The sequence below is a fragment of the Suillus fuscotomentosus genome (genome assembly GCF_016647785.1).
Source record: "Suillus fuscotomentosus strain FC203 chromosome Unknown F5891scaffold_100, whole genome shotgun sequence".
In the NCBI taxonomy this organism is placed as follows: Eukaryota; Fungi; Basidiomycota; class Agaricomycetes; order Boletales; family Suillaceae; genus Suillus; species Suillus fuscotomentosus.
This window is the reverse complement of record NW_024539612.1, coordinates 52780-77147: the sequence shown is the minus strand read 5'-3', so window position 1 is coordinate 77147 and position 24368 is coordinate 52780. Positions and strand designations below refer to the sequence as shown.

The following is a 24368-nucleotide window of genomic DNA, read 5'->3' as shown; positions in this document are numbered from 1 at the left end:
AAAATTTGCATGCTAACGCTTGGCTCGCTTAATAGCCAAATGAAGCGCAAATTAAGTAAAGGTCATGATTTTAAATAAGACCCCATTCAAAATAACCTTGTCCTTCAATGATGTCCGACCACAACTCTGCCTCTGATTCAGAGTCCAACAAACAACCTCCAGCAAATGAAGAAGAGGTTGCTGTCCTGCAATCTTACCTCGAGCAATGGCGCTCTGCTTCTACATCGGAGCGCAAGAATATATTGAAAGCAGCTACAATGGAAGCCCGGACGAAAGCACCAGTCATGTCAATTGTGCTGTTCAAGGCTCGTAAAGCGGTGCGTGGCCATTAATTTTTTGGTATATGATACGCTCCTCATCGTGATTCAGACATATGAGACATGGTTCCGCAACCATGCCAAAGCGAAGAAACCAGGGAAACCCCCGATCAAGATGGGGCAGAAATGGACCGAGAGAAGCGTCATAGACACACTCCGGAAAAAGGAGCTCTTGAAGAAAATCGATGACGAGACTGGTGCCAAACCCGGAACAAAGGAGATGATGAACCATTACACAGTCTACCTAAACCGGCTGATGGCATCACTTTCACCGGAAGACCTTCAAGAAGCCAAAGAGACGGCCGATGAATGGAATAGTCAAGGTGTTCCAGACGATGTCAAAGTCGAGATCGCGAGAAAGAAGGGCGACGACATGATCCGACATTTTTCATCGGAGATGTGGAACCGCGCGGGAATGAGAGTGTTCGTTTTATCAGCTTGGAAGGATGGAGAGAGCAAGGTCCAGGTGGCCGGGTGCGTTTTTCGACCGCTGTGATCCACAACGTCTCACCCCACAGACAGACATGACTATAACCAAGAGTTCGGTGGTGCCGAGTCGTTCATGAAGAGTTACAACTGGAAAGTGATTGAGCCAGAATGGGACGCATATGCCGCCAGTGTATTCGGTAAGCCGCTTCATTATGTATCCGGTGCAAACTAACTGCGATCAGAGGGCGATGTGGACGAGAATCCGGTTGCTCGGAAGAAAGGCAGACAGGACAACACGTATACCCTTCACATCGGAGATGATGGATATCCTGTAATCCCTGAATACGTATCCATGGACTTAGATACAAAGAAGGCAGTCGTCCGGGCATTTTTGACATGGCACTACAGTGCGTCGATTTCCTTCTTCCGGTGAATTCAGTGACTGAAACAACATGAAGGGAAGTGCTGTGGGGACCCTAAAGTTTCTATACCATGGAAGTATGTGATACCCAGGTACGACAAGATCATTCCCGTACAATATCTTCCGGAAGGTCACAATCTCGCCGAGCCATCAAAGCTAAGGCAGGTCCACGCCACAGAGCTTTTACGATTTTGGTATAGGAGACAGGAAGAAGGCAAAGAGCACGTCTTCGAATTTACAGGATGGTGGGACAATGAAAGCCAGGATATCGTCCTTGCGACTGACCACAATAGGCGTGTCACAAGCCGGGCACAGCCAACCACCCAGATGAAGAAGTCATCGGGATCAAAGTCAAAGAAGCATGGCCATCATGGGCAATCCACAGGTGGACAATCTTCTGGTAAAAAGGGGAGCAACGATGAGCCGGCCCCTGCACATCGTTCCGGAGTCAAGGCAAAGAAGAGCGCCTCATCTACCACTCCCCGAAACAAGAGCGAGGGATCTAAGAACAAAAGCACGTCTTCCGACAAGGACATAAATCGTATCGGGACAACCGATGAGTCCTCTGCCGAACAATCTGAACAATCGGATGATGATGTACTGCCCTCACGGACAGGAAGGCAGTTGAAGGGGAGGAAGTCGCATACGGGGTTGCCGAGGCACCACTACCGAGCGTCTGTCATGAGTAGCAATGACTCTGACAGTGAGGTCGAACAGAATCTCCCTCAAAAGGCCCTTGCACCTTCAGACAAACATGTCAAGATGGATATGGTAAAACATAGCAAGGCTCAGATCCTCGATATCAGCTCGACGGATAGCAGCACGATAGATGGTGTCAAACAAACTGCAAAGTTTACTGCACGCGAGGGATCTAAATCCATCGTCACACGACCGGTGATACCACCCGCCCGCACTGGTCGGACCAGCCTCCCGGTCTGGCGGCGCCGCACCCGGCTACCGGGCGAATGCCAGTCACGTGGAATCCGCATCAACAAGGACAGCTGAACCTGCAATGCCCATAGCACGCCATCTGACCGGTAAAGAACATGCAAAGAAGGGAGGCAGGAAACGTGCTGCTGAAGAAACTTTAGAAGGGTCGCCTCCTAAAAGGAAAAGAGGCCGAGCAATTGTAAAACAGGTCACCAAGAATGAGATAGAGCCCGTGGCGAAGAGACTGAAGAAACGGGTCGCTGAAGAATCCATGGAAGGATCTCCTTCAAAACGCACCCGGAGCAAAACATCCAACCGCCTTCCCACGACGCGTGCGCACAAGCCAAACTCCCGATATGCTACCGACTATGTAAGAACTTGAGCACACAATTATGCTGCATGGTTTGTATCATAACTCTCTATTCCGGTTTTCTTTGGATACAGAGACATGGACATTGTACATTTTGTTTGTATGGTGATACATAATGCTACTACTACATGGTTCTTTCTATGAATGAAAGTTATAAATTCTCTCAAATCAACCGATGTCTACCGATCACCTTGCTGAAGGTTTGTTATCATGGCATCCAACGGATCCATAATGCGCCTGTGGATGTCCAGCAATCAGTAGATTGCAACAACATCCTCACCGAGCTCTGTCACTCTGTCCCGCGCGTCTGCGTATGCACCTATGAGCCTTTGGTTCGCCCGCAATGTGGCTGCCGGAAGTGAGTTGGGCATGCCAGCAGGATTTTGCTCAACCACATTTTGTGTAGATGCATTTCCTGTTCCAAATATATGTAAAGTATAACCATTCTACAAGTCACTACGACTTACACTGATAAGTACCGATGCTGTTCAGGCGCTGGATGGCACGGTGCATTGACAGGCCGGCCTCCTGAAACGTGTTCCGTTGGGACACTCCATGCGAAGATGCTGAGCCAGCTACACGATTAGCAGCATATACAACATATTCGAAAACACTCACATCCAGCATCCGACGTGAGGTCGATTACTTCCGGTATCTCTATGCTCATCGGCCCATATCTGGCGTCTCTTGTTGATTTGGGAGCTGCAATGCGATTAGCGACAAGTATTGAATATCAGGACTAACTTACATCCAGAAGACGATGTCAGGTCGATTATATAAAGCCCATCCATCGGCGTCGGACTGTTCGTCCGGCGACCGATTTGTCCGTTTTGAGGGTCATGTCTTGATGCAATATCCCGGTTGTCGGCATCACTTCCCCATCCGCAGTCATAAGGGTCCTCCGGAATCACGACCGGGGACGCACTGTCGGCATCTTTTTCTTCCTCCCATCCGCAATCGTACAGGTCTTCTGTTGCAACACTGGAGATGAATGCTGCACCATCATCCTGCTGATCGCTCCATCTGCAGTCGTATGGATCTTCTGCGCATTCAACTGTCACAACCGAGTCCGTGAGCCCCGCACCATCATCTGGTCGATGCTCCCATCCACAATCGTATGGATCGTCTTGATGGCCAAGAGTCATTGACGAGGCCATGGGTTGCACATCTACAGCATCCTCCCATCCGCAGTCGTACGCGTCTTCTTCCTCAACCATAGGCAGACCCGGTACCAGACCATTCTTCGACTCATCCTCCCGTTCAAAGTTGTTTGAGTCTTCCTTCACTCCCGGTGTATCGACTTCCATGCGATCATCCCATCCGCAATCGTAAGGATCTGCTTGCTCTCCTGAGAACAAGCTCGAGAGGAGATCTTCTGCAGCCGGTGCGTCCTCCCACCCGCAATCATAAGGGTCCATTGTTAGTGATCCGGCGGTATCATCCGCGGCTATGCTGATGATTAGTTTCACCCGAGCGGGGTATGTGGGTGCTCACATCTATCCGGCCCCTTATCTTCATGCATGGGTTCATCTACGGAACCACTATTCACCTGCGTCAGACCGAGAGGCGACCGGTCCAAGTTGGTGAGTCCCCGGGATCGTGGAATGGCCTTTGCTGCAATGGCAGTACTGTGAGTCATGTCAAGGACATGGATATCTTTAACAAAGGATGAGAATATCTCTAGATTGTGACGGGATGCGACATACCGGCTAGCATGCTTGTAACTTCATCAAATTCTCCGAAAAAGCACATGTCATATCCTGTGTTATAAAGTTTAGCTTAGCGATTCAAGTCAGGCCAGAGAATAACATACTTATGTCCCTGTTTGCGATGGGATCATTTGTCCATTCTTGGCTCAATCGCACCTCGTCAGCCAAATTATATTCTGCATTGGGAGAGTTTTGAGCATTCCCGGGTCAGAAGCTTCGACAGCCGACTTACGTTTGAACCTTATATAAGGTTCCACTCCGATCAGGCCCTTAAACCTCGGGATCTGTGAAAGTGCGGGCGGAATCCATGAGTCCAATGGGGTATATCCATGCCACCAGGCGAGGGGCCCTTCGAATTTGTGTTTTGCTACCTCCGGAGAGTTGCTACGCGTAGATCTGAGTGAGTCAGAGGAATTGACATAGCTACTATCAGAAGTGGCACTGGTGACCGAGTCATCGTCATCCGAATATACCGCTGTAGCAAAGCGAACTTGCTTTCCAAACATGACTGTTTTGTGTAAAATAAGGAGGTCGGGGAAGGATTACGATGGGCCAAGATGTACTTCCATATGTGGATCACCCGACTGTGGCACTGTGGTTGTGGCAGTGGAATGCGTGGGACAATAAGCTGTATTACGTGATAATGGTGTTAACAGGTCCACAGCACCGTGCTTCCATAATGGCCACGCGTTCTTGGAAACGCCCATAACCGAAGTATTGGTATAAATCCCGAGACTTATGAAAAAGAATCGAAGTTATCTTTCTTTGCGTATACCATCACCCATTGCTCACTAGTTTCTATACGCAATTATGACACCTTCGGAGATAGCAAACAATGCTCTCCAGGCTACACTCGAGACTGTACAATCATTGATGAAGCGATGTATGAAATTAAAGGAAAGTGATCCAGGCACACTGACATTATCGGATGAAATTGCCAGATGCCTGGTGAGTTTTGCTCGACTAGATCTATACTGTGTTTTGGATAACTAACTACATTTGGTGCAGGCAAAAGATTTGAAGCTGTATGGGGGTAGCGCGACATCGTTCTCCCCTCAGCTGCTATCATGTGCCGCCGTAGTACGGGAGCACTCCAAGGCCGGCATCTTTGTGTCATTGCCCGACTGGAAGACCGTCATAGACGACGACCCGCGCATTAGGAGTCACCCGCGGTTCCACAAGACCGTGGACTACCGCCCCTCCATCTTGCCCGAACACAACCCCCCCACGTCGGCGTCGGCGGTCCCGGAGAAGGCTGCAAAACCTCTTGCAGAATCCATCCCAGTAATGATGCCGGCGACGCCATCTGTTTCAAATACATTCGTACCTAGCACTCCCGTGTTGCAAACCTCAGAGGTTCCGGTAATGGAACCCATGGTATCGGACATCCGAAGTAGTGCTGCCGACACAACGGCATGGGAGGCATTGACCCCCCTTCCGCATTCCAGCGCTCCCGTGATGGTGAGACACAATATCCCTATGGTTGGAGGTACGAAGACACAACCGGAGACAGCCTCGCGGCCCAGGAAGACGAAAAGGAAAGCAGAAGAGAGCGACAATGATGGCAAAGAAGCGGAGGTATTGAGCGGACTCACACCAACGCCCATATCCCGGAAACCAATTCGCAAACGGAAGAAGAAGTTTATGTCGGATGAAGAGGACCACAGGGCCGCTGGTACCATTATTGTTAAGGTGACTCTCATAGTATATCTCTGGTCATTGCTCACCGGCAATTGATATAGCACAAGGCTTTGTCGGTCAAGACATTCAATGTTGTGGCTCCGGATGCCACACCAGCAGGTACTTCTGCACCAGAATGGCTGGACGACAGAGGCTTTTGGGATGAAGAAACCAGGGTGAGTCGTCTCTACCTCTGTGAATTCGGGTCTTACTTGCACGCTTTTAGCCTGCCGGATGGGGTCTGGATTCCAACATCGCCACAACGGTGGAGGTAAGTAGGCAAGCAAATGCATGCGGTCAATGTTTGCTGACCCATGGTCCAGCAATCCGTTCGCTACCACTCCCGTAAATGTGACAAATGTGTCAAGTTGAAGGTTCCTTGCGTTGTTCTTCCTGACAAGAAGTTCGGATTCACCAGACTAGCCTGCGCAAACTGCGATGAAATGAAGATCGCCTGCAAATGAATCGGCTAACTTTGTACATGCCGTGCCTGGGATCTGGTGTCGCAGGAAAGGGAGTAAACCATTCGACATACGCAAGGTGCTTGGGAGGCTGGTTTACTGGAGGGAACAATAGTTGTGTTGCCGTTGCAGGAATTGAGAAAATGACACGAACTTGGCCTATGCGGAAGCCTAGCAACAAAATTATCGCTGACGCTATAACAGTGTGAATCCAGTGAAGTGTAGTGCCATACCTTTGATGCCAACAGAGCTGCCAGTACCATCGTTGATAAGTGCAGTATCGAAACGTGCTGGTACTACATCATCCGTTTGGAGAGCAGCGCGTTGGGGTTTAGCGTGTATGCTATCCACCGTCACAAGTGGATCGCCATGCCCTCGAGCGTCAGTCGATAACCACTTTATCTTGTGATATACGGGGACGGAGTGGAATGGTAAATGGATACCTGCAGCGACGTTCTCCAGCCGCTGACAAGTGAAAACCTCATTTGGATTCTGTTGTTCTGCAATGTACCGAGCAAGTGCTTCTCGGAAGTAAGTTGCGCCATAGTCAGATATCAATGTTGGAACTGAGACAGCTTTGGCGCTTGGATGCTTTGTCATTTTTAGGGTGCGGTCGAGGCGTAGGTCAGGTGGACGCGGTTGATAAGGAGCGCGATCTCTATCAAGGCACCATTTTATGTACTGCTCGTGATGGATGATCTTCTCCTTTCGTTCTAGCCATCGTGTCATCTGCGTGAATTCGTGCTTGTGATTGGTAGCACGATAGGCATCCTTGGCGAGATCTATATGCAGCCTTTCAGTGTACTCGGTGTTGTAGTTATCCGTTGTCCCAAACATCCGAATCATAGACATATAATGACGTATTGCATGGAGTTTTGGAAGGTTGAAGTTGTTTCGGATTCCAAGGTCAACGAATATCTCCTTGTTGTCGTGAAAGAGTGCGCGAGCTTCATCTAGTAAAAGTAATGTTTCAGAGCTATGACATGGATATTGCGCAAGGTAGAGGAAGTCGAGGAGACCGCGTACAGCCTTTAGAAGGCGAGACGAAGCAAGATTTCCAGGAAGCCGGATGTCAATAATGATGCCAAGGAGGAAGCGACATATTTGGCTGTGTTCAGTACCACTGAGGCGACTGAGACTGGTAATACCCTTCATGAATAGTCGGATATGATGGTTGGGAGGTAACCGACGGCATCGTGCATCGATCTCTGCAGCTCCACACGCTTGTGCTAACCATCCAAGCAAATGCTTGACGAGACCCTGATATAGTTGGTGCAGCATGTCAGGCATGATTGCCTGAAAAATGTTTGTATAGGGCAGGTCCTCCCAGAATGGATGGACAACTGGTTTGATTCCAGCAGCACGACATGCTTGTACAAAGGCCAGGTCACCTTCATCGATCAGAGCGAGAGCATCCAACACAGCATGAAGATCGCGTATATCGCATTGCGCTGTATTACTTTCGAGTTCGTCTGTGGGAACATCGCACTTCGGGCACTCCATCGACTTCACTCCAGCAGCAAGTAACTGCTCAGGATAGTCACCAATGAAGCACGCGAACAATGGGTGACAACGACGTCGTGCACCATCGCCACTACTCATCACAAGCCCATCAACTCCAGCAGTCTTTAGGGGAGCCAGTACGCGACTCATACAGGCATGGTAGAGGTTTGCAACAGCTCGATGTCTTGAGGCTTTATTTGCGATATGCTCAAGGCGGGTAGTAGGCAAATACGCTAGGAGAATGTGAGCGCGACAGGATGGCTTTTATCGGATTTCCTTTGGAATGTTACCGATTGTAAGGTAGACGGGATATGCAGTTTTGTTGCGGAACATGGTAACCTGGGTTTTGTCGCTCGATATGATGACAGGGATGATTGTGGCACCCGGACGTCGTCGATCGAGCACTTTCTTGAATTACAAAGTCAATAATGTAGGCCAAGCATCGAATTTATGATACCATGCTTACCTGTGTGTCCCACCACCACTGACCAGTGTGCATATCATGAAATAATCGTATCGTCTTATCCTCATCAGCGTAATGACGCTCTGGTTTGAATATGAGAAAATCGGCGAAGTCAGGGTCACTATATAAAGATCTGATGCATTCGACAATATCTCGGTAGAAAATGTCAAATGCTTCACCAGCGACAATGATTTGTTCACGCTTGAACTTTGGTCGTCCAGGAAGGTCCTTGTCGATTATCTTATTAAGCTCTTTTGAATTCTTGAATGAAAGGTTGAGCTGTTCACTGACCTACATATGGATATCAGAACAATCAAGGATGTAACCTTCACTGGCACCTACCCCATCAATTGCAAGAAGGTCAGTAAATGCCGTTGAACTAGGACTGCGTAACTTTGCCCACTTAGCAACGTCCCAGTCTATCTGGGAGGTGAAAGGAGCGTAAATATTGTTGGAGTTGCCAGCATCTATACCGTATGTGGTATTTGAATCATGAGCAGGCTGTCCAGTTATTGGTACGCCTGCATGGGCATCCGGATAGGGCACAATAACAATATGATCTTGCTCCATGGTACGTTGCTCAATCTCCCGACGAGCTTCTCGGTTCTCCAAGGCTTCAGCACCTTCATTTTCCAGTATGTCGTCGTCAGGTACCGGAGGTTCCGGTTCATCATTATTGTCCTGTGCAGGAGGTTCCCATTCATCGTTGTAAAGGTCCTCTTCTTCGTCACCAGAATGGTCATCTGGCCATTCTAGATCAGCTTCCTCGTAAGTACCAAAAAAATCTCCCTCAAATAAGATTGGATGATCTTGTTCTTCCAAGGACCCTGGAGGCGGTGACAGGGAACGTGTGCCAGCTTGGAGTGTCGGATTCTTCGGACTCCCCAGGCCCTGGGAGTTAGAATTTGCACGAAAAGTAGCAAGGAAGGCTCTGCATGGTGTTTGTCTAGTCTTGGCTAGATGCTGACTATAACCTGTTGCAGAAAAGGATTCATGACATCCGGGGCAACTGACCATGCTGTATAATGCTATCACTGCGCTCTGCTGATAGATACTACTGTAGTAGTACACCCTGTAAGCTTCCTTTTTCAGGCTCCGCGCTAGGTATCCATTAATATATATCACCTGTATCACCACCTAAGTTCCGAGATTCCCTTACTATAGGATGGCCAACTCACCTCCGTCTCCTGTTCAATCTTGCAGCCCTCATTTGCCTTTGTCACCTGTAGAAATGAGCAGTCCCACAATTCCATCTTCTCCCGACTCCTTGGGCCAGTCTGACATGACTCTTTGTAATTCAAGCCTACAATCTGGCCTCTCTCCAAACATGATGAATAGTTCTCTGCGCATTGAACGGGATGGAGCATCCAAGCCTGCTGATGTAAAGGAGAGCCTATTCTCTAGGCATGGCAAAAGGTCACAGTCTCTATCTCCTCAACAGCACTTCGCACGCAAGAAACCATCAAGGACGTCTCTCCCATACCCCACCAACCCAGCTCCATTGGAACTTCGTTATGCAGCCTGGGTGATGAATCTCAAATTCCAATCCGAATTTCCATTGGAAGCAACTAAGAAGGTATATTGAATTGACTTCCCGATGTTAATAATCATGCTAATGTAGTCTTAAAGTTTGAAGAACAGTTAGAGAGTGGCCTCTCCCAAATGACAACTTCGACCTTGTACAGAGGATACAAGGCCAAGCTTGCAACGCGCGAGGTTGCGCGCCAATGCATGTTGTTGACAATGTGGGAAATCGAAGAGGCTGAGCGTCACTCAATATTTCTTGATGGTATCCACGCTGAAAATGAAGAACGATTCAAGTTGGCAGAGTGGGAATTGCAGTGCTTCAGGAAGATCTTTTCGCAGCGTGGCCAGGCAGAACTGGGTGATGATAGGAATTATCTCCAAGCTGTCTACCAGGACGAATCCGAGGCCCTTCGTATCATCAGTACACAAACTGATCAGGTTGCGAAGCTCCTGAGTGTACGTGTCAGGAAGGCGTTTTTGAAATCTCCCGAAGTATTCCCCATGTACCCCATCACATTCTCCTGCCTCAGCAATGAGGAACCTTCTGACTCATCTGATGAATCTTGCCATGTGGATGATTCGGACCTTGACTCCGAGGCTTCATGCGAAGGCTCTGAACAGTCGACTACCTGATAATTGCTCTTCCATTGGTACGTGAAATTCTCGTTTGAAGTATTACCACACTGATCAACCATATAAAGCAGCGGTGAACTCAGATCGCATTTTCATCAATCCCCATTTGCCATCATCGTGACATCAATATGGAGGTGTCTATGGCGCGTCTGATAGTATTGCTTTAACCATATGTATTTTCTCTTCTGTGCAGTTATAATGTACTAGAGTTTTTTCATATTTATTTTCAAGTTGTTGTCACACTATTATGCTCGTTGGAACTACACATTTGTCAAAGAATACAACATCTGATCGGCACATGGAAGTCAGTGCGCAGCATTATTAAGATTCTCGGTACTGAATAACCATATTTGTCGACATTCAAACATCCCATATATGTACTGCTTCTCTTTGGCCGCCTTACATGCAATGCTCATGGTCGATTATTCAACGGATTGAGTGAGTCAATTCAAATTTCGCTTCCATTCCCATCATCTCTTGAGCCTCACCCCACTGATATTGACCTTATGCGTCGCCATTATCATGGATTATTGCTGTTAGTATCAGATATGGCTAGCCCAATACCTTGGCTCTATTTAATTTTTCTTTTATTCGCTATTACATATTATAATGAGGTTCTACATCATGTTTCTAGCGCGCGATGCAGGAAATCGCTCAATTCCAGCCCCCGGACGCATGGTGTAAGTACCCTTTAACCAGTGGCCACTCCTTCCCCATCTCATTTCTCCTTACCTACTTGCTCTCAGCAAAGTATGCAGATGCCTGACCATAATCCGCATTCAGGCATTTCTGGTGAACTTCAAGACATTACCAGCGAGTCATTCGAAAATGACTATGACAATCAATACAATGGATTCAGATCGGGAACAAGTTTGAATGGTATGTATTCATCCAATGTTATAGTAGTCGCGAGCTAATAGTGCATCAAGCAGATGATGAGGATCCACTTGAACGATTCCTCCGTATGACCGACCACCACCACATGATGAACACCGGTGATTTGCTATCTAACTCCCGAAAACCTTCCCCTGGGCCATCCAGCACTAATGATCCGTCGACCAGTAGCACTGTCGACAGCATTCAGCCTCTCATTCCCTCCTCCGCACAGTTCGACACCTTCTACCCACTACCCTTTCCCCAGTCATTTGTAGGATCCTCCCAGCGTTCTGAGAGGCATCGGCATGCTCGGACCTCCTCCACCATGCCGTATTTCATACCCGGACCCAGAGCTGTTCCGCCGCCTGAGCCAACGATGGCTGCCCTTGGTCCTGTGCAACCCGCAGTCACTGTCCCCCATACTACACACACGGCCCATCTAGCCCCTGTGCTGCCACCTGAACCCATGGCCATGCAGCCGGCAATTATGCCGGTCATGCCGGTAGAACCTGTCACCTCACAGTCCACATCCAACACCGTTCCTGCTGCTATGCAGCCAGCCGGACCAGGTCCCATTATCCTTGATGTTACGCCTCAAGTTAAGAAGCAGATTGTTGAACAAGAATTGTGAGGTTCATACTGACAGCAAATGCGATGGCCAGTACTGATGACACGGGTGCGGCACTTGTATCTGTTGCAATTTCGGAGGCAGCGTCTATCCCGGGTCTTAACGGTACATTTTGGCAGATAAATTGAGTAGAATACTAATCTATTTATTTAGCTACAATTAAAACAACGAGTAGCCAACGGCAGCAGATTATGGTGGCATGGAATAACATTTTTCGGAAGCTCCTGGCCATCGTTCGGAGTTGTCTTGCCCTGGGCTACAACCTTTACCCACCAGTCGGCTCTAATGTCGCGCCAGATCAATTCCGGGGTCGCGTGATAGCTGTGTTGATCAACGATAGTGCCAACCCACTGGCCTTCATGCATAGGTTTACAGTCGACATAGTATGTTTAAATTTTGTTTCAAATAGACAGTGTTGATTGGTTGTTCTTCAGGACGGGAACATCGTTTTACTAGATGGCATCCTCGACAATCCCTTAATCTTTCACATCACCGTTCACTTCATATGGTGCAGTGACCTCAGCATTTATGAATTTCTTGCTGCTATGACATCAGACCGACTCCAGCAAGTCAATTATGCTATCTCTGCTGTTGGTTCCGTTGTGAAGCTTGTGCTGCGGGAGCAGCTGCCTCATCCACTGGTTGTCATACCATTCACGCAGCTTGAAGGGAAAGACACTTTCAGCGACATCATTTGCTACATTGATGGTCTGGACGATGTCCAGAAACTCATATTTGACCATTCTAAGTCTCACATGCTCAATGTTGGAGACTCGCAGCTCCGATCAACTAATGTATTAGCTCGACTTGACATGATGATGACTGGGGTCATGGTGCTGTAGTAGATATCATGTAGCACACATACTCATAACTTGTACTTCGTTCAACGTCTCTACAAATGCACAGTGTCTTCGCACATGAAAATTCATCCTTTTTCCTTGAGCTTACACTATACCTGTTATGATCACACCAAGTTCTAGAACAGGAGAGTCCAGTAAAGATGATATTCGAACACTAAGATATTGAAGGTAAAATTAAACTCCAGGCTCCTTTCCCAGCCCCCGATTCGAGTGTGAGGGGTGATATCTGAGGGGACCGTTTGATATGTCACCTGATACAAGAAAATTCGAACCCAGCATGACCTTATTCCTCAAACGGTGCCCTCAGATATCGCCCCTCACACTCGAATCGGGGGCTGGGAAAGGAGCCTGGTCAAATTCTAGCCTCTGTATATTTCTTTTCAGCTGCCTATATTCATGCGCTCTCAAGGACCTTATTTGTTAAGGGTAGGAGTGATCCTGAAATTGATGCTGACCAAATTGTACCTTTGATTTTGTTCGCGATCCGATGAAGCCTGAACTAATCTAAAACAGGCGCTCAAAAATTCAATCGTTTTGGAACCCATGGCAGGCGAGTAAGTTTTCCCTTGGCAGTGGCATCTAATATAAATTGGTAGTACCAAGGCCAGTACAAGGTAGTTTCCTCAATTTCCTTCCATTACATCCCAAAATCATCTACTAATATCTACTTGTTTAAAGTACCATTCAACAAGTCAGTATGGCACGCGCCGATAACACTGGTTCTAGTCGAAGTAAGTAGTACTTACTGTCATAATGAGAGCTAACTGTGAATATACATTATAGGTATTCAAAGTGCAAAGCAAAAGGCAATGGAAAACGCAGGTCAGTGTTATATGATGATTGTGGAACACTTCTCACCGGATATTGTCCTAGTCTGGATGACTACAAAATCACAGCGGCAGCGGCCCACTGGAGGGAAGCTCACTCAAGCTCCTGTGCAATGCAAAACCCATGTGTCTACCGGTGCCACCAAGCGTCATGATGGCCGCAGCAGTGTTGCTAGTCCTCATGTCCCAGAGATCCCTGGGCCTGTGGCTAGAAAGCGTCCAGGTAAGTGTTTGCGCCAAGCAACGGACTTATGCTTACATGAGACTGTACCTCAAGCTCGTGACACAACAGGGTCACTTACCAAGAAGCGCCGAGGTGAGCAAATGAACTATAATTTCATAGTCATTGACTGATTCACCTGGCCCGGGTACCATTTAGTTGCTAAACCGCATGCAGTGTCCGACGATGAACTACTCAGCGATGAGATTTCCGAATTCCAACCTGGTCATGATGACTCGGAGCAGGAAAATGACTCGGAGCAGGAAAATAACTTGGACATGGAGGATATTGACGACGAGTTGGAGGAGCCCATTGACTCTGTCATAAAGTCCTTATCAACTGAAGTAAGTGTCATCGTTACTGTTCTGGTAGCTGACTATACATTTCCTTTCAGAAACCAATTTTTGTTTCGATGTCGAAAGCTGAACAGGCTGACTTTCCTTTGACGCAAGCAACCTGGCCTCGCACAACTGCCTCAAAGAAGTCGAGGCAGATAGCTGAGCTGTTCCCCTTCGCGTCGACCCAACCAAGGACTCGTGCAGTGGCCCCTCAGAAGGCAAAAATTCAGTCCGCACGCGATCGCAAACGAGCAGACGAGGTGAGCGAAAGTTTTATTGTGCTTATTTCCGTGTTTGATGTCACGGACACTGCAGATGCCTGTTTGGGCAGATGGTATTGCCGAGTCGGACAAGGAACTCGAAGAAATTATGGTGCCGGATGAGTCCAACGATTTAGAGGGATCTCAAGAGGTCGACTTAGAGGGATCTCAAGAGGTCGACTTAGAGGGATCTCAAGAGGTCGACTTAGATTATCATGATTCTGGCCTTACACGTCATGGTCGCCCTGGAAGTGCCAGACTCATACGGACGAATACCGGTAAGCTGAAGTTGATGGACCAAGATATCGACACATGCCGTGTCGTCCAAAGAGCGATATTGGAGGCCAAAGTCCACGTTACATTTGTCAACGGGTATCCAGAACTCACCGAGAAGAGTCTGTTCACGCGGAATGCGCTCTTAACAGCAGCTCGTGCTTGTGGTGTCCCAATAATCCAGGATCGCCTCAAGTCCGACGACTCGTATGTGACAGCTCTTGCTATGCTGGTACGTTGTATTCTCTACTGGAGTACTAGTTAATTGAACCTTGTGCAGGTGGAAGCCAGAGTCCCACTTTTCCGCTCAGAATTGAAAGATGATGCTTGCGCACAGGTGACAGCATATTACCGTCTCGGGCCTGATTGTGTCGACACCGCAAAAGCTTTGCTCGTCAATCACGTTTATCATTATGAGCAGCATTTCAATGTAGGTGGCTATATTCTGGGTCACACATGCTGATTTACCCGGTGACTGCAGGAGAAAAATATTCCAATTGCACAGTCAAAAAAACCGTACTTCGCTGAGATCTTGCCATATCTGATGAGAGGGCGCTACTTCAACGGGCCAAAGTCAGTTGGCATGAAATTTTCGGACCGTTTTGAGGAGATCGCGAGCAACAAGGCCCAACGGCCCGAGGTGACGATTCCAATGGTGGCCTTAACCAGTACTTCGGTATATTTCTTGATCCAGTCCGAGTTCATGTATTGACGAGTGCACAGGTATATGCTGCACTTCTGTGGAAGGCCAATGGATCTCCATCCAAGTTCAATTTTACAGGCAATTTATTCAGCGAGGTCTACTTTTTTCATGTGAAACTTCTCGAGAAAATGAAGGGGGCCGCACCAGGCAAGTTTCATAAAATGATGGCCAATATTTTTGATGCTATCCAGTGAGTTGATTTCTGCATTGTACTATTGACTATCGTGTCCGAGTCTCACCTCTCCATAAGACAACTCTCCGCCAACGGCAATGCTGCTCTCGTCGGGTCACACGACTCTGCAATGGCATTCCTCGATCTTGATGGTATGGATGACGAAGAGTAGATTTCTGGGTTGACTGGCAGTTTCGTGTTAAATAGTCGCATTCGTTTATCTTCTTTTTTGCATTATGACTCGTTCTCTTAGAAGTGCTCCTTTCTCATCTACTCAGCTATGTTGACATATCCCTCATTTAATAAAAGCTTAATTTGTTCTTGTAAAACATTCGAACGAAATCAAAATCCTGAGCCGTCATCATTGATGTCATCATGTTCCGTGATAACTCATTGTAAATTTGCATAAAGCTTTGTAAATTTATTATAATTATCACTAAACTAGTGAGCGCGAGTGAGATATGGCGGGGCAGTAAAAAACTTTCTCTAATTCACTAAGGTGCCTACTTTTGTGAAACTATCAGGAATTAGAGAAAATTTTGTCAAATTCCACATACTTAGCCTAGGTTTATAGCGGAGGGTTTTCCTGATGTTGGCCATCAACGTCTTCGTCAGCATTGCCTTGTTCATCCATGGGAATATTCTCGTTCATCTCCGGTTCTTCGGCACTTCGCATACTAGGAGGTTCCCAATCTGTCTCTTGTTCAGCCACTCCACCTTCGCCCTCAATTTCCTCATCTTCATCGTCATCACCCACCATCTCAACATCATCTTCATCGTCTACAGGCCATTCAAGGTCGTCCAGTGTAGTATTGAAAAAATCACCTTCAAATAGGTGCGGCCCATCATCATTGTGCAGCCCATCATCATTGGTGGGCTTGGTGCCAGTGTTTGCATCAGCATTGTGCGACAACAATGCAATAACGACATACCTGTGGTGAGTGACCTGGACTGCTAGGCATGTAGTTGCGCATGTCCTCGTAGATGCTAACACAGGGAGAATTCCTGGTTTGTGCAAGGTGACGTGAGTACCCACTCTCACTAAATGTGCAACCACAGCCATCACAGACTGGCATGGTGCTGTGGCTGCAGCGGTTTCAGTGGCTCTGGCTGAAAGTATGTCGGGATATAGCGGAACCTCAGAACCTCGAAGTCCAAATTTGTAAGTGTCAATATCAATTTTTTCAGTTGCGCATCCGACTGACCCAATTCTCTTTTTCTCTCACTCTATCAGATCTTTTCAATGTCGACTCCGACCGAAAAGGCTGCTGCAATGCGTGCAGCCAAGCTGAAGAGACGTGTGGAGGCCACCGCTACTCCAGAAGTGTTGGCTTCCCAGTCTGCTCCGAGTCGTACGTTTTCTCAGTGTCGCTTTGTTTTTCTAATGCGCTTGAACATCTGGCATAAAGGACCCTCCCGACAATCCAAGGTCACAGCACTGAAAAATCAAGGTGCGCATCAATGGCTGTCTGAGTCGAGCCACATCTTCTGACTCACTTGAGCAAATTACAGTTTGGATGCCAGACAAGAAGACACGAAAGCGGGCTGCATCGAGCACGGCTGAGCCTGAACACGCCGAGCAGGCACAAACCTGTAAGTTTCATCAGAGTTTGGTCTATTGTGAACTCACACTGATTTATTATATGCCATAGCGGGCCCAAAAAATACTGACCCTGTGAACAGAAAATGGAAGAGCAGTGTTTCACAGCCAGCGGCACAACTTTTCGAGTCTGACTCAGACAACTTCAAGGTTGATGGAAGCGATGGCGCCGAATCTGATTCTGGAGCCGAGTCAGACGACAAACTCGACGAATCAGATGATGACAGTATTCTGGGACTCATTGGTGACAAGCTAAAGGCTACCCTAGACTATGAGGTATGTGCTATTGTTATCGATGATTTTACATCTGAGTGTCTTCATTATTTGCATAGCGTCCTCAAATTACTACACATAACGACGGTATGTGACAACCTCCTCCTACCAGTACTTAAGTGACACTCTCATTTAGACAGCTGCAGTGCGGCTTCATCATTCAGCTCAATCCCCCCTAGTACATCACCGGACTCTGACAATGACGACCCCGTTCGTACCATGGACTCTGCTGCGGAGGATATAGGGCCTGGGAACAGTCAGCTTACTAACATGAAGAAATCCGGCCCTCACTATCGCTCTTCCAAGCTGAAAGAGACCAGTAAGGCCAATCAGAAAGGGGCGCTGTCAAAAGGAAGTAAATACCTGAAGCAAAGAGAACAAGAGGTGAATGAGTCTCGTTGATTCTCTTGAACATTCACTCACTGCACTCGTTGTTTCAGAAACCAACTTGGTGCACGCCAGACAAGGTTGATGACACCACCAGTGGGCCACCTGCAGATGACGAAGCAGTGTCAGCGCGGTCTATTCGTTCACGCGAAGATGACTGGTTGCCTTCTTGTCGCATCGTATATAGCAGTTCCGGTAAGGTCAATTTAACCGAGCAGCAACCTCACATCCAGGACTTGCTGCGGGCCTCGATTACCTGCCTTCACGAGCACATCCTCTTCGAAAATGCGTACTTGGACCTCCAGCAAAGGAGGAAAATTATGGCCGACATACTCTTGTCATGTGCGAAAGATGGAGAGGAATTCGTAGATGTGAGAAAACGGCTTACGAAGGATGCGAAGTATGTACGTGCGTTATCTTCCGTGGTATGTGTATTATGTTGCCTTGAGTTTACTACTGTCTTCTCAACTCATTTGCAGCCTGAAGGTCGTATTGGCACCATTCGTGGGAACGTCAGGAAGGTTGTGCAAGTACATGTGGCAAGCCACTATGGTCTCACGAAAGGTGCTGATGACAGGGTCACGGACCTTCTCAAGAACAATGCATACATTTATCCGGTGAACGCGAAGGTTCATCAAAGATTTATCGTCTATTTTATGTTTGAGCTGATGCCAGTGGCTTCATACATTACAGGGGGACCTTATCCAAACCAAACCATTTCAAGCGCCGGCGATTTTGGACACCATCGAGGATGCATTCTTCAGCGACGAGCTCGCAGCAGGAGTAAAGTGGCATGACCATCTGACATCAACAATTGATGATCATCCTGACGAGGTTGAGCTGCCTGTCGCGATGGTGGCACTTGCTAGCGCTGCGGTATGTTTTAATTGCTGTGGGTATGTTATATGTATTAATCAATCACACAATTCAAGGTGTGCTCCGTCATTATGCAGTACTCCTCCGAAAAATTCGACCGAGACTTCAACTCGGACATGTACGGCGGGATCTATCGGACATTGGTTGGCATGTTGAATGGCATCTTCAAGGCCAGCAAGCGCAAATTTCACGTACTCGTACACTCGCTGTACAAGTCTGTCTAGTGAGTTCTATCTTTTTCGACACTTGTCATTGTCTGATTCCATCGTGTTGTAGTGGGTCGAAGCGCAAGACTGAAGAACCTAGCGCAGCCGATAGTCTCATGTTCCTCAATATTGATGGTATGGCGGAGGACTGATACTGGTCACACATTGTATTGTCTAGATTCCAGATCCAATGGTACTCATTTGATAGCATTGGACAAATTTTAACTGCCTGAAAATCATGTTCTGCTTGACGCAAATTCTGTTCTGATTGGCGAAAAGTGAGATCCAATTGTCGAAAATTCTCAAGGGACTAAAATAATGGATCGAATGTTCAAATCCATCGAATTCTCGCAGATCCACGCAAGTTGTATCATATTTCATCCGATTTGAGAAGAGCGTTTTTCCTGATGCAATCTCAAACCATTCATCGTTCTTGATTCACAAATTCAATCTTTCGTGCAGGAGGTACATGCAGCTATCACGTCAGCTCAGCCTTTGTTACTTATACTTGAATTGTTTACCTCTTCAAGCGGATACAAACATCAACCAGCCGGTACTTTGTGCCGGATACTTTTTCTTAATGGCTTTGATGACTACCATGTAGTCTTCCATTCGCAGATCCACGATATTTTCATTGTCCAGAAGTCTTAGTCCATGGTTGGAAGTACATGGATCACTCGCCACGGCCTAGTTCCATTTCAGATTTCGGGATCTCGAGCTTTCGCAGTTTGATAACGACAACTTTCGAGATAGACCACCATCTAGTAGGGTTGTGACATATTCCAGTGGTCCAGTGCAGACCAAAAATGCATCCATGACTAGTCAACAGCGCGTATGAGGGGAGGAGTCATTGTGCCATCGAGGCTTCATTGTTCAAGCGTACAACGAGACTGCAAAACTCGCAAGTACTTTAGTCATTCTATTTATTCAAGTATTTCCCCTATTCCAAGATCTCCATTGCTCGAGCGGCAGTCAAATTTGTTCGGAACCAAGACATTGGTCAAATCAACATCAAACTAGTAGTAACTTTTATGTCGTGCCATCAGTCATCATGTGCACCGATGCTGATTGAAGTAGAAATACGACTCACCGTAGTTGAAACGTTTGCGTGTCATGCGGTCATTCGTCTTGAACACACGTCAAGACGCGCTACCACGCCGGTGAGTCGTGTGGTTAAATCCAAGACGCAAAATACTTATACTCACATATATGAGGCCCTCTATCCTACATTTCTTCCCAGGGCAGCAATTTTTTGACGTGCACAATATAGGACACCCATCGCTGCTATCAATGTCAAGGGGAGTGGCAGACACTAATGCCATCAAAGCAAAAGCAACGACGACGACAGAGGGGAGATGCATTGTTTGTGAGGATGTGATATGGGGTCAAATCGATCTGAATGAGACGGTAAGCAGACGGCTTTTTATACTATGCGCTGAATGTTATTCTTCGTGGTCCGGGTGACGCAGGAAGAACATATCCATTTGAAGTCCCTTATCGAACATACAACTGGTGACACGCGTCCAGGGCCTTAAATTCGGACATCTCTGTCCGTCAGTGTGAAGGTTGACGCCCTCGTGTTTCACGACACATTTCATCCCGTGATCCTTATGGTTCATATCTTGCAGTGTACGCACATGAATTATTTTTTTGGAAGAGCGATATGCTTCTAGATCTGCGGTACTGCACTGATTAGGACCAGTTCTACCGGTCTGAGGGGAAAATGCACTCAGCCGTATGATACTTACTAAAACAGCAAGATTGTTAAGGATGAATGATGGTGCTGCGATGGTGTCTGAGCCGGGAGAATCATCATCGGATTTCGCTATCGACACATGTCAGATATGGGCACTTCCCGACAATCTTGACTCACTTTGGCTGTTACGAAAATTTCGTCGATCATCATTGGATGGATATTCTTCAGGTTTGGTCAGGCCGGTAATAGAGGTACTGGTTGTGACGGCCTTAAGACTGTCCATCCAATGATGATTAATGAAATAGTCACCAATTTTCGTAACAGCCAAAGTGAGTCAAGATTGTTGGGAAGAGGTTAGCATAGAATCGAGTCTACGCATGAGTGAGGCACACCTAGGCGTGTGCTACCTTGCTCTGACCCACGACGATAGCATGATAGTTTAGTCTTAGTTGTTCAGCAGTAGCCTGAGATCTGCCTGTTTACTCCATTTTACTTTATTATTCCTTGGCACCCACCGGTCCCACCCGCTGCCTCCTCTCTCAGGGTACGGCTAAACTACTCAATTCCTTCTCCTGCGGTGCACATGCGCCTGAATGAGAAGCCCACGCCCAAACATCCTTTTCCTCATCATTTAGACCCTGTCAAATCGCTGTATCTAAGTCATTGTCCAATTCAGTTCGTTCTCGCTCACCAGCCACCACGCTACGAAAGCATAGACCGGCAGAATGCCAAAATACAGGGGATCACAGTGAAAGATGTTCTATGTAATAATTTTCTTCACCCTTCTCGATCGACTCAAAGCAACTGCAGTTCCTTGTAAAGTAGAAAACAATCAGTTGTACAGCCACCTACAATCAAGAATTGCTTGATCGGATGATCAAGGATCCATCTACACCTGCCTGTTACAGAGACCGATACTGCGGTGTCGTGGATGGTTCGACTCCATGCTGCGAATACTTATGGAGTAACCAAGATCGAACTCGATCGGGCATTGCTTCCATGTTCAGACAGAACCGGAATGTCGTATTCTTGTGCTACGTGTCATGACGAGGTCCGAGGACCTCAGTCTTCACGGTGGTGGTCGTGCCATCAAGAGGCAAAGAAATAAGGAACGCTGACACATTGTTGTATCAGATGCTCCTTATTTTTACAAAGCCTTTGATAGAAATGAAGATATGCTTGTGATCGAGGAGTGCAGGCAGAATCTCAATCTCTCAGGAGAGATGTGTCCCGCAACAGCGGCACTCATAGTCGAGGTAGTCGCCTGTGACAAGCCCAAGGGGGGTATTTTTCAGGAACAAGAAACTGAACTTGCTGAGCTGGCAAATGGTAACGAGAGTTCCGGTGGTATTCAGCCCCGGTCCAAGAAGACGTCAGGTATGGCTCGAGAGGCAGACAACAAAACAGTACATCTGTGAGGAGGAAGGAGAACAGATACACACAGCTGTAAAGAAGATGCTTGTATGTCTTCAGCGCAGCCCTGACCCGATGTTCGCGTGAGTCGATTTCTAAGGAAGATCTTGCCAAATGCTCACCTCCTTCCATCCAATCGTTATGTTGTGTTCGCCTTCAGGTAAACTAGGGCCAGGCCTGGGTCCCTGGAATATAACTCGGAGGTTCTCAGCAGCCTACTAGAGACAAGCTACAATATACTCACACCACTAGATACCCAGTACTACCCAGTACGTGGTGAGACTACAGATCAATCAATACAAACACTTCAAAGACTTGGTTGACAAGAAAACGTACAGCACAAGAACATAATTGTCCAACTTGGGGTTGTTCGTCGTCGGTAACAAAAGCGCTAAGTTCAGCAATAAGGTGATTATATACCCGACATTACTATGAACCTGTATCGAAATATTGTTAGCTTCCGACGACAAACGACACAGCCCTTGCAACGCACGGTAAAGACATTACTGATCTCATTGTTTTCCATAGATTCTTCTTACTCGTAAACTTCAGGAGGAATCTTGCTGCTTTCATACTTTTCTCTCAACTGGCGTGCATTCGGAAACGCACAGGTAAGCGCCACACAGTCATATCGTGCAGCTCAGCATACCACTGTGACAGCAAGTACCGTCAGAACGTGCCACAGTCAGTAATAGAGCCGACGGTAGTGAATATGGCTGTCATTATGGCGGAACTGATGACATTCGCGATCAGGATCACACTAGAAACTGACTTGGTGCCGCTACCCCAGGGAGATATACATTGGCCAAAAGCAATGGTTGCAAGGCACGATGAGCCGGGGCCTGCGAAGAGATCATATCCTGCTGCTGTGGCAAGCCCCTGGAACAGAGTTTGTGTATAGCCCAGAGGATAAACACACTGGCTGTGTGAAACATAGATAAGAAAAGTGGGCCCGATAATATTCCGCCGACTCACATTGTCACCATTATAGTTTAGCTTTGACAAGGGTCGATACATATGGATCGGAACTCACGACAATAGCTCCACAACTCCCTTCTGCCCACGAGCGGGTCATCCTTGCTGATGGATCTTGTTCGCGTCCTCCATCTAGTCTAAGGGTCTCTGGTTCCAAATCCTTAGAGGGCAGGACCGCAACAAGTCACAAGACGCACCATAGACACGCAGATACTTTATACTAGTCTACAGCGAGCCGTGAGGTGAGCGGCCAAGAGACACAAAACTTGAGCTTGAAAGTTTATTGGAGAGGTGTGGTGCTCGCTTGATGTCTCGGTAGGGCCTGAAATTGTGAAGACAAATATCGGACGCATGTAGCCAGTGCAGTCGGTTATTACCAGCTGAGAGCATATTCTTTGCCTCGTGTCTTGGGCGTCTATGGAAACGAGCATAGTTAGCGCGGTGAAGCCACATAAAAACGCACAATACAAGCACCTCTGTAATTTAGAGAAAGACGCCCACAATTCTCGGCCGTGCTCAACACCACCAACCTGCAGTAAAATGTCACAGCTCATTACAAGCACCACACCCATTCGAACTTTTGAAGGTCATGAGGAATTCGCAGAGGCGGTCGCAGTGTTCCCCAATAAACGACGAATGCTTACGGGTTCATACGACAAGACACTTCGTCTTTGGGACTTGGAGACAGGTGTTGTGTTAAAGAAGATGGAGCATAACGATACGGTGGGGCATTGACGATATCGCGAGATAGTAAAATAATAGTAAGCGGTGATTATGATGGAGAGGACATCGCCTGGTACGGTGAAACTGGCGAATCCATCACCCAACTCATCAAGGCTCACTCCAAAGTCATCACCTCGGTGGATTTTTCTCCAGAAGGTACGGTGCTGGTCACTACTCACCTGCATTTGATTCAGAATTCAAGCAACAATGTAGCGTGCTATGTGCCAATCAGAGAACCTGTGAGAAGAAGATATCGTCATATATCGTTATATATCGTAATATATAGGAAAGGTTTTCGTCACATTGTAATATAAAGTGATATAAAGCAATATATGACCATGTAAAAGCACCATAATCAGCATAATCCCCAGCAAGAACTCACCGGTTTACTGATGGTGCTGCCAACGGAAATGCGGCCCTCGCTGCCAGCGAATATGACAGGGCTATTGACCTATACTCGGCGGTAATCAACTCAAACTCTGCATCTGATGTTGTTTTTGCAAATCGTAGCAAGGCACAGTTGGGCAAAATGCTATGGATGGAAGCGCCTCTCGATGCGCAGAACATCAGGAAAACCCTCCCCAGACAAATTTACTTAAAGATGTAACATTAGAACTAA

The 24368-nt window shown here is 47.3% G+C and overlaps 9 protein-coding genes across 9 annotated transcripts; 6 read left to right on the top strand and 3 right to left on the bottom strand.

Moving 5' to 3' along the window:
• Nucleotides 1-110: 110 nt before the first annotated feature.
• On the top strand, nt 111-2172 carry F5891DRAFT_1196456 (uncharacterized protein; the record flags this gene model as incomplete). The annotated part of the gene is made up of 5 exons (XM_041368300.1): nt 111-317; nt 370-791; nt 840-943; nt 989-1153; nt 1205-2172. 5 exons carry the CDS (start codon nt 111-113, stop codon nt 2170-2172), a joined length of 1866 nt encoding a protein of 621 aa, XP_041218986.1.
• A 549-nt stretch (nt 2173-2721) lies between these two features.
• Nucleotides 2722-4682, bottom strand: F5891DRAFT_1196455 (uncharacterized protein; the record flags this gene model as incomplete). Its single annotated transcript, XM_041368299.1, has 8 exons — nt 2722-2882; nt 2947-3042; nt 3086-3169; nt 3216-3914; nt 3962-4123; nt 4174-4227; nt 4281-4352; nt 4409-4682. 8 exons carry the CDS (start codon nt 4680-4682, stop codon nt 2722-2724), a joined length of 1602 nt encoding a protein of 533 aa, XP_041218985.1.
• A 1471-nt stretch (nt 4683-6153) lies between these two features.
• Nucleotides 6154-9300, bottom strand: F5891DRAFT_1131286 (uncharacterized protein; the record flags this gene model as incomplete). The annotated part of the gene is made up of 7 exons (XM_041364648.1): nt 6154-6190; nt 6272-6488; nt 6551-8053; nt 8111-8228; nt 8287-8574; nt 8626-8706; nt 8836-9300. The coding sequence occupies 7 exons, from the start codon at nt 9298-9300 to the stop codon at nt 6154-6156; spliced, it is 2709 nt and encodes a 902-aa protein (XP_041218984.1).
• Nucleotides 9301-9448: 148 nt separating this feature from the next.
• On the top strand, nt 9449-10443 carry F5891DRAFT_1196452 (uncharacterized protein; the record flags this gene model as incomplete). Its single annotated transcript, XM_041368298.1, has 2 exons — nt 9449-9859; nt 9913-10443. 2 exons carry the CDS (start codon nt 9449-9451, stop codon nt 10441-10443), a joined length of 942 nt encoding a protein of 313 aa, XP_041218983.1.
• Nucleotides 10444-11067: 624 nt separating this feature from the next.
• Nucleotides 11068-12789, top strand: F5891DRAFT_1196451 (uncharacterized protein; the record flags this gene model as incomplete). Its single annotated transcript, XM_041368297.1, has 6 exons — nt 11068-11123; nt 11195-11322; nt 11376-11946; nt 11982-12052; nt 12101-12330; nt 12382-12789. 6 exons carry the CDS (start codon nt 11068-11070, stop codon nt 12787-12789), a joined length of 1464 nt encoding a protein of 487 aa, XP_041218982.1.
• A 715-nt stretch (nt 12790-13504) lies between these two features.
• Nucleotides 13505-15772, top strand: F5891DRAFT_1196450 (uncharacterized protein; the record flags this gene model as incomplete). The annotated part of the gene is made up of 11 exons (XM_041368296.1): nt 13505-13538; nt 13591-13629; nt 13681-13857; nt 13927-13950; nt 14014-14198; nt 14249-14452; nt 14508-14957; nt 15006-15155; nt 15207-15401; nt 15449-15618; nt 15679-15772. The coding sequence occupies 11 exons, from the start codon at nt 13505-13507 to the stop codon at nt 15770-15772; spliced, it is 1722 nt and encodes a 573-aa protein (XP_041218981.1).
• Nucleotides 15773-16168: 396 nt separating this feature from the next.
• Nucleotides 16169-16676, bottom strand: F5891DRAFT_1196449 (uncharacterized protein; the record flags this gene model as incomplete). The annotated part of the gene is made up of 2 exons (XM_041368295.1): nt 16169-16477; nt 16533-16676. 2 exons carry the CDS (start codon nt 16674-16676, stop codon nt 16169-16171), a joined length of 453 nt encoding a protein of 150 aa, XP_041218980.1.
• A 167-nt stretch (nt 16677-16843) lies between these two features.
• On the top strand, nt 16844-19352 carry F5891DRAFT_1282101 (uncharacterized protein; the record flags this gene model as incomplete). The annotated part of the gene is made up of 12 exons (XM_041370520.1): nt 16844-16952; nt 17010-17051; nt 17113-17193; nt 17253-17476; nt 17533-17560; nt 17610-17857; nt 17914-18285; nt 18340-18489; nt 18554-18736; nt 18793-18959; nt 19013-19220; nt 19297-19352. 11 exons carry the CDS (start codon nt 16844-16846, stop codon nt 19092-19094), a joined length of 1686 nt encoding a protein of 561 aa, XP_041218979.1. The 3' UTR covers nt 19095-19220; nt 19297-19352.
• A 2461-nt stretch (nt 19353-21813) lies between these two features.
• On the top strand, nt 21814-22952 carry F5891DRAFT_985911 (uncharacterized protein; the record flags this gene model as incomplete). The annotated part of the gene is made up of 6 exons (XM_041377669.1): nt 21814-22044; nt 22112-22134; nt 22221-22320; nt 22509-22545; nt 22604-22662; nt 22737-22952. 6 exons carry the CDS (start codon nt 21814-21816, stop codon nt 22950-22952), a joined length of 666 nt encoding a protein of 221 aa, XP_041218978.1.
• Between the last annotated feature and the right edge of the window lie 1416 nt (nt 22953-24368).